General features: G+C 32.9%; 1 protein-coding gene across 1 annotated transcript; it reads right to left on the bottom strand.

The window, feature by feature from the left end:
- Positions 1-300: 300 nt before the first annotated feature.
- Positions 301-7718, bottom strand: LOC118269242 (uncharacterized). The gene is made up of 4 exons (XM_050701308.1): positions 7570-7718; positions 4760-4870; positions 2619-2786; positions 301-811 (listed from the first exon to the last, which is right to left on the bottom strand). The coding sequence occupies exons 2-4, from the start codon at positions 4838-4840 to the stop codon at positions 731-733; spliced, it is 330 nt and encodes a 109-aa protein (XP_050557265.1). The 5' UTR covers positions 4841-4870; positions 7570-7718; the 3' UTR covers positions 301-730.
- Between the last annotated feature and the right edge of the window lie 1542 nt (positions 7719-9260).

Below are 9260 nucleotides of genomic sequence, written 5' to 3'. Positions count from 1 at the left end.
TCACTGCACTAATAAATACGGAAAAACCTCTAAAAATGTTGAACGCTGAGGAATAAGATACTAAATATAAATTAGTTTGAAACTGTTTATAGTTTTAAGATCATCTTAAACTTATGTTTCAGTTTATTAAACTTATACTTAAGTTTGAGATGATGTTATTGTTTAGTTATTAATTCCGTTACTATTAATAAAGTTGAGAGTGTAATAACATTTGTAGCAATAGTAAACAAATGTGGGCGAGAGGGCATCCATACAAAACTAACTTCAAATTATCATATAAAGGTAAATAAACCAAGAAAATATTGCAACAAAATTTTATTATTGGATATTTACAGGGAATAAATTCGTAGGCTGAATCAATAAAGATTTATACAATACAATGTTTTAATACCTTCATTCATTATAAAGTTGAATATTTGAAAACGCATCTGTCCTTATCATTTTCATAATTTTAAAAAGAGAAGGCAAACGCATACTTCTTCTAAGTTTAAGAACAAGAGCTATATGATATTATATATTACTTGGCACAAATGAATCACAGGATATAAGAAAGTAATTTTAAAAAGCTTCTGTCAACAAATTAACTTACTTTAAATATTAATTAAAGAGTTATATATAGGTACTTATAGAATATGCGTCATAATCCCTCATTATGCAATACATTAATACTTATATTACACTATAGCTGCGATAGTTTATTCATATACAATATATGATAGGGATGGGTATGTTAGAAGCAGGTGACAGCGTTGAAGTAACATCGAAGGACTCTGCCCCGTCCATTGCCGCTTCCACGCCGCTGTAGTGCGCTCTGGAATAAATAAAACCAAACATTTTCTAAGTAAAATTAGTATTAAAAAAATCTCATCTAGTTATTTAAGAGATGACGTGTAAAAAAGTTACATTGTAACCTATTTGCAAAATAAATATCATTTATCATTTATATGTACTATGCTTTCCGTACTATAACCATATAGAATCTCTAAAACCATCTCCTAAGTCTGAAAATACTATGCTGGAAACCGCACCAAAATCGGTTCAGCCTAACGCGAGATCGCGCACAAACATACATAAATACACAAACTGAGAACCTCCTTTTTTAATTTAATTCAATAAAGGTAATGTCTGATCCATCTAGGATGAAAAAAAATGAAATTCCATCAAAATCATAATTATTAACGTCAGTAGACTAGTCGAAGACATAGAAAGACTTGTAAATATAAACAATGGCGCTTTGTTTTTAAACGGGTCATTAAACTTGAATTGAACTCGCCCAATCATGTAGGCTTGGTCGACAGGCTCATTAACCAGGAGTCAAGCCCCAACCCCCATGGGAATACATAATTAAATATTATAACATGTTTTGTTTACTAAGGCGTAGAGTTCTAAAACAAAACTAGTTACCAAAATGAATTATTGGCTATTACTTCGGAAGACAACATAAAGTTGCATAATTGTCTACAAGGTAGAAAATATAAAAGACATAGTAAATGAAATTGGTTTTAAAAAAGCACCTGTATCAAGCCGAAACTACTATGATAAAAACTTCATACATATTCACGTACAAACATGATAATGTAAAACAGTACAAAATTGAGCTGATAGGCCAATAAAAGTCAATTCAATTCTGTGTGAGTTATTATAATTTGTTTCTAACTCCACAGGTTAGGCTATAAACGGTGTTCAAAGTTTCTGGGAACATATTTCTATTACATGGCAGTAAGTAATTTACCTGCTCGTTAACGCCTTGTACCCTTGTAACTTTACACAAATTACCCCCTACGCGAATATAACACATTTCAATGTTGTTGTTTGTTCCGCAACCTTCATAGTACTAAGCCCATACATGAGTCCGGAACTAAATATTATTGCATGCATTAATCAATTAATCATGTATTAAGTTACATCTAATAATAATCCTAAAGTAATTCATTAATGTATTCTACGAATCCGTAGCAAGCCTACGAAGCTACTACGAAACGACTACGCGCGCTACGACGCGTAGCATCTCAAAACAAAATGTGCTACGAAGAAATTGTGAAATAATTTGGCAAAGTATGGTGGTTGTTTATGTCAATTACATTTTCGGTATCATATAAGAAGGTCGTAATATCCAATGCAAGCGTTAAACAAATTTAGATTTACGATCTTTGACTTATCTTATGCCTAACCAATAGCGATACTTAGAAGGTCATATCGGTGCTAAAAATGTAATACATTTATTGAGTAATCTTGTTACCTTATAAAAGAGTATCGGTACTTAAATGTTTTATGGTATTTTCTTAAAAACCACAAGACGCCGAAATAAAACTCTTTAACAAATGCATTATCATAAAAAAATACGTTAATACTAGCGGACCCGACAGACGTTGTCCTGTCTACACGTCTGATTAATTAAAAATACATTTACCCAGCGGACAAAATTGTGAATCTAAACCATTCTCAGATCCCCTTGAACACACACAAAAAATTTCATCAAAATCGGTCCAGTCGTTTAAGAGAAGTTCAGTGACATACACACTTACAGAAGAATTATATATATAAAGATGAAAAGTCAACCTTGATTTCTAGAAGTTAGGACTCAAAATTGATTGTTAAAAAAGTGTGTAATGTATTACCAAGTCATTCATCTCATCGTCAGCAATTCGGAGTGGTGCTGTCCTGGGTCCGTTGGGGTCGATGCGCTGGTACACTCGCTGGGTGCCACTGTCTTCGTGCAGCGCCTTCTGCAGAGCCACCAGCAGCCTGTCCAGGACTAGAGCTGCTCGTTTCTGGGGGACCACCTCCTGTGTCATAGATAGAAAAGAGATTTAACTTCTTTTGTTGTGTCGATTGGTGGTAAACAAGAGTAACTATCGAATAAGAGATTTCGGGTTAGATTGTCGAGAGTCTTGAAAGAAGAAATTAGAAACTGTGCCTAAACCCTAAAGTTTAGGCATAGTTTCTCTTATATCATGAAACTCTTTAACATTAACTAAAACTGAGCAGCGTACGCAAACGCTGCAACGCCGCGTAGTCTACTTATGATGAGGAGTCCCTCTGGGACTCGAAACTAGTAGAGCCTTTCTCCATTAACGTACGCTACTAAACTGTGATTTTTGTGATTTTTAGTCATTCTAATATATCTCTTTTACATAATGCTTACTTAGATATATCAACAAAAAATAATGATATAAGTTTATTATGTACAAAAATATACACTCTAAACAACTCGTTACCTAACTAAGAAATTATATAAATGGCACCAGTTCGAAGAACAAGAAACAAATTAGGTACCCAATATGTTGTTGTATAAGTATAATATGTATTCTTATTTCCTTGATTTGATCGAGATATTATGCTTCTGACAACTGATACTGGTAGAGTTACGACATATGTTTATCAAGTTAGGTTCTCAGAAGTTGGGCAAAACATATTTATTTTACCTACAACATTTTTATTTGACTGGATTTGTACATTTGTCATGAAATAAATAAACTTAACATGTTATGTTACAATATCATATAATTCCTAATATTTAAATGTGTTTGTTCATCTTACTTTCGCGTTTCACTTTACCTAATGTAATTAACATCCATCAACTATTTGTAAGTTAAGTAAGTTGTACATTTTTTTTTTTTGCTTTCTTGATGTAATTGATTTAACAACTAAGGTACACTCGCCAAAGACGGCCCGTTTACTAAGATATCCATTTATATTAAAATGCTTAAAAATCTAAATTTTTTATAGATATCTCTATTTTCAAATAAAAAATATATTACAACATCCAATACACTTTTCGTTACTTTATTTATCTGGAAGATTTTACGAGGATTTGAAATAAGATGAACCTTCTTAGGCGCCTGTACCTTAATATTTAGATTTTTTTTTATATTTTACATAAAGTCTAAACTTATACAACCCAAATTTGCCCGTGTCCAAATAGATCCATTATTCAAAATATAATAAAATCATTAAATAATGATCAAATAATTAGAACAAGCACGTTAAAGGTAAGCCTTTAACCGCAACCATTTGATCCACCACTTACGCCACGGCTATAATTCGCAGGTGACCTCCGACAAATGCTGTATCTGCGACCTTACAGTAGCATCATCCCTATATGTCAGCACAATGTCTGTCAAGCTTGTCAGCCAAAGCCAGCCCTAATTCGAGCGCGGCAGACTCGAACAGCTTGTATGTACTATCGCGTGAACATGACCTAATTCTCAGAGCTTAGATATTCTGTGTCTAGGATTTGTTTCAAACTGTTACTGATATCCGTTAATATGTTTGTTTTTATTGTGTATTTTTCGATTGATCTTTGTCTATAAATGTATAATGATATGCTTATATTGTATTGTTTGTATAAATTGGTGAAATGATTGAGATTGAGGAAAATATATGTACTAAGTTTCTGCAAATATTGTATGAATTTCATCGGCACTTTCAAAGTTTAAGCATGTACTTATACCAATTAAACTATAAATAAGCACTTTTAAAATGTCAATTAATGAAGAAATAATAAATAATAGTCTGTGAATTTGTCCGTCAATGACGCTACGTGAGCTTAACAACACTACTGAGCTTCACAACACTACTCTGACGGACCTCCATCATAGGATTTAAACATGTTTTAAATTGTTTTGCATCTACAAAATTATTTAAAAACACATATAATTTAAGCATGTTGAGACACATACTTGACATTTTTCTGAAAGTAATGGTTACCGCTTATTTATAGCCTTTATGAGTTAAATATAGAAGTAATAACACTTACCGTGTAGTCGTCATACATGGCAGGAGCTGCGAGGGTACTTGTGAGGACTAGGAGCAACAACGGCACGGGGCTGTACATCATCGCTGGATGGTCATCACACACGGGACAAACCTGGTGGAACAACAATAGTCATCATCACCATCGACTGATTTAGAAGTCCTTGGGGATCGAGAATGTAAGATGAGAATGGCCAAGTCGATCTATTTTATTTGCGGCTTGGTATTACATGGATCTCACTAACTAAGTTGCGAAACTTGGGCTTTTTTACAGAATGTTTTTGATGGTTTTACTTTTCCTGGCACAGGTCCACAGGAAGAAATTCCAATAGGAATATGTAGTCCCTATGTACCTCAATTGTATATATGTGTTGTCTTTTATGTTGGATGTGAGTACCTATCTAATTTAAGTCAACACCATCTTAACGATCGTCTCTAAAAAGGTAGTATACCATAATCCCCCCATTTGGCAGTAGTCGTCAAGAGTAAACAGAAATTATAAGATAATGGTTTTCCAGATAAAACTCAAATTGTGCTGTTGAATAAATAGGTAGGAAAAAGCCTAATTCTTAAAAAAAAATGTTGAAGAAATATGTAGGCCGAGTATTTATGCGGGAGCACGGATCATTCGTATCACACGGCGATCAGAGGCTGCACTATTGTTTGTGTTCACTCCAGAGTGTAGCCGAAGCCTCAATCTTTAGTTAAACGGAAAAATATTCTTTTAACAAAGAGATTTTTGGGTGTATTTGGAATACCTAATTGTAATGAAAATTATATCGATGTTGATTCAGGTAATCATACCAAATTCCACCTAATTAATCGTAAGCAAACAAAATTATTACTACAGTTCCTAAAGTAAAAACATAACGTCATGTTAATAGGGGATGAGCTCTTTGCCTATCAAGCACAATTCTGCATTGCGAGAGACACCAAGGGCGTTGGGGATTGCGCGACTATCTCCGGCCACCAGTGCGGGTCTGTGGACGGCGAGCAAGGGTAGCAAGGACCAGAACCAGACCCCGCGTAAGGCGTATCGCGTTCCGCGCGCGCTTCAAAAGCCATCCGTAGATGGGGCCCAGTAGGGCTGATAACGACCCGGAGCTGCGGACAGAGTAGTGGGTTACCGGGGCACCGGCTCGAAAAGCAGGAGAAGAAACGGGGAGGTTTTTAGCCATTAAGAGTCTGACACTCCCTCTCGCCTCACCAGTCATTGCATTATTATGCAGGAGAAGTCATTGCATTATTTTCGCCTTCAAAAGATTCTGAACTTAAAACCAAGCAAACAAACCCTGGTTTTACTGTTACAGTTTAGTGTTTACTGTTACAGCCACTCATTTACAGCCACTTATTAATTATATAATACCATAAATAATATCATGCTATAATTAAAACACAAACTTTTCCATCGCCCGACTGGTTTAGAGAACATATCCCTTGGAAACGAAAATAACAGAAGTAAATGTGAATTTAACGGAGCGATACATTGAAGTGATCCCTTTGTATGAACTTTAAGCCCGAGTGATAGCTGTATGACAAGTAACAATATCTCTATTTCGACGTATCACAATAATTGCTTCGTTCTTCGTTTATCTATATTTGACATTTGATACGGTTTTCAATTAGAAAAGCTTTTAAGTATTTATATTTTACTGTCGGAGTCATTTAATGGTAACTTAGTCCTTAGCAATTGTTTTCAGAACAAAATCGTTACTAAGGAATAGTTTAAGTAATCATTAAATGTCTCTGAGTACAGTAGTTAGTTACTTTTGATATCTTTTTCAAAATATTGTTATTCTTTTGTTTGTGTTGTTATTCTTGTTTTATTTTTATGTGTAAGTATTTTGTTGTCTATAAATTCTCAATGTGGACTAGTTAAATAGAAAGTCTGTGTCTAAATTGAATGGGTTAATTTATGAAGTATTTATTGAAAAACAAAATAAATAAAAAAACAAACAATTAACTGCGCATCACTCACCTGCTGGATATAATTCTTTTTTTTTAAATCCACTCAATTTGATTCGTTCACCGAAAAGGTTGCAATTAAAATGGAGTTTGTCTATGTCATCTTTCTATTTTATACACAAGAAAATGATGCAGGAAATAATAAAGGGACGTATATAATATGTAAATTATGGGAAACCCCATCGAATTAAGGAAATCCCTTTTTCATGACATATTATAAAAGTGAATACCCGCGTCAAATTTCTATTTAAATGGCTATATGTGGAATAAATAAATTAATCATAAATTGCTTCTGAAAATGGAAAATACGTTATGGTTTCGTCATTTAATATTTTAAATGATTCGTTCCTTCTTTAATATAATGGATTTATTTAAAAAAAGAAAACAAAACGTTTTATATTAAAACTACTTATTGTTTTTATTTTGGAAAAAGATGACTATTGTTTTAGGTCCCGTATGCTCACTTAATAATTTTTTTCAACAAAATAAATAAAATTGTTCGATCTATTTTTTATTATTTTGGCCTTTAAAAAATCTCCATGTTTATTATTTTCAATTCTTTCTATTAAGGTCTAGAACCTTTAAAACTTATTTATTAGTCCTATTGCTAGAATTTTTTTTTATTAACTTAAGAACTGCAAATATACCTTTAAATTTTATATTATTATAATTAGTACCGATATCCGCAAACTTATTTAGACATAGGTATTAAAAAGTTGAAATATTTATTATTTCAAGGCTCAACATTTTATGTTACAATGCCGAATTTAATAATTTACCACAATAACGAAAAAAAAACAAAACACTAAAAATAAATTAATAACCTATAATAAAAAAAGAAATACTCACAGAATATAGAAGACGCGCGTAATTTGAAATAAGAACTTCAAACAAATAACTGCAACTTCACTTTAGAACGAGTATTTTTGAAACGTTCGGTAGGCGGTTTGATCGGCAACCGAAGGCAGTAGCGAACGCGAAAGCTCCTGTGATTATATAGGACGATAAGCGCGCCGCCCAAGCCTTTATATGGCCAACATGTGCACCTACACAAGGCTGTTTGTTTTTGAAAATATTACGCACACATATTTAAGGTTTGTTTGTTAATGAACGCACTAAATGAACGTGATATCCCATGGATATAATGATTTTATTTTTGTAAGACTGAATCAATCGAAATCAATTAGTTGTTTTTCTTAATATGATATAGTTCTTATATTTATAATATGTGGGTAACAATTAAGGACCCTGTCAGGCACGCAACTTAAGGTCTGATAACTCATGATAAACATTATTGTTAATTAGTACAAACTTTTTTCATAATCAAGACATATTTTTATTCTAAACATTATTTTGAAAATTTTGTGATATTTTTCTTTTAACTTAATTCATTTTTATTTTAGGCAAATAATAATTTTAATTTCGTCTTTTGGCTATGAGATTAACCAATGAGAAACTTTAAGCTAGTTTGCGTGCTTTGTGATAAGTTAGTACGTAGTTGTTATACGTTTCAGTTCCATTTTTAAATATTTAGGTAACTATTTTTAATTAAAAACCATGAATAATTTGATAAAAAGTTCTTAGCAATTGTTTTCGGAACAAAATTGTTACTAAGGAATAGTTAAAGTATTCATTAAATGTCTCTGAATACGTCAGTAAGTTACTAAAACCATTTCTTTTGAACAGTACAAAAATATATTACTTTTATTGAACTGATTATTGTATATCGATTTTTGCGAATAATATTCAACATGCTTTTATATTTTATTATGTATTCTTATGTATAAATGGTCAATAGCACTTACCTACGTATGTTGTAGGCGTAACTAACTTCAACCCTATGACAAATGTTGCTGATCGTTATAAAACCATTTATTACGTTTACAAAGCAAGTTTTATCAATGAAATCCCGTGGGACACTACATTCATGGTGACAATGGGATACATTCTGCGTCCATGTGATGTCCAGACTGCTCTATTCTGGAAACTATTTGTTACTAGGCGTGGGTGTATTTTTATAATTTTATTTACCTATATCGATTATATTATATTGCATAAGTATTATATTATATGCTCCGTGGAGGAGTGAAACATACCTATGTCGAGTGTTTTCTTGTGTGTCGTATATGTATTTTTGTGTTGCGCCTCTGCTGCATGAGCATTCAATTGCGGGCGAAAGGGTGGTGCTGCACCGCATGCTGAAAGTACATCTACAAGGTGAAACAAACAAAAAAATATTGTATTGTTAGTGTAGTATGGATTTCCACAAAGTAACGCCTGATTCTATTCCATATATGTATATGTATAATATCAAATGTAAAAATTACTGTCAGCAATGGTCAACAGTAACAGTATCGTCGTGTCATGGGTGCGTTACGTATTTCACAGTACGAACACCTTAATTTTATCAGCACATAACATCTAAACCTAGAAAAACAATTGGTGTACCACATAGGATTTTTCGTACTAGAATCGAACCCGCAATATATTGCGTAGCAGCCAGTCGCCCACCCAACAGTGCAACCATTATATCTGCTATA

Source organism: Spodoptera frugiperda, chromosome 2, assembly GCF_023101765.2.
Source record: "Spodoptera frugiperda isolate SF20-4 chromosome 2, AGI-APGP_CSIRO_Sfru_2.0, whole genome shotgun sequence".
Lineage (NCBI taxonomy): Eukaryota > Metazoa > Arthropoda > Insecta > Lepidoptera > Noctuidae > Spodoptera > Spodoptera frugiperda.
This window is presented reverse-complemented; position numbering and strand designations above follow the sequence as displayed.

Coding starts and splice junctions, on each gene's coding strand:
- LOC118269242 (XM_050701308.1), bottom strand. CDS start 4,840: ATGATGTACAGCCCCGTGCCGTTGTTGCTCCTAGTCCTCACAAGTACC. Junction 2,787..4,759: donor CCATGTATGACGACTACACG/GTAAGTGTTATT, acceptor TCTATGACACAG/GAGGTGGTCCCCCAGAAACG. Junction 812..2,618: donor ACGATGAGATGAATGACTTG/GTAATACATTAC, acceptor TATTTATTCCAG/AGCGCACTACAGCGGCGTGG.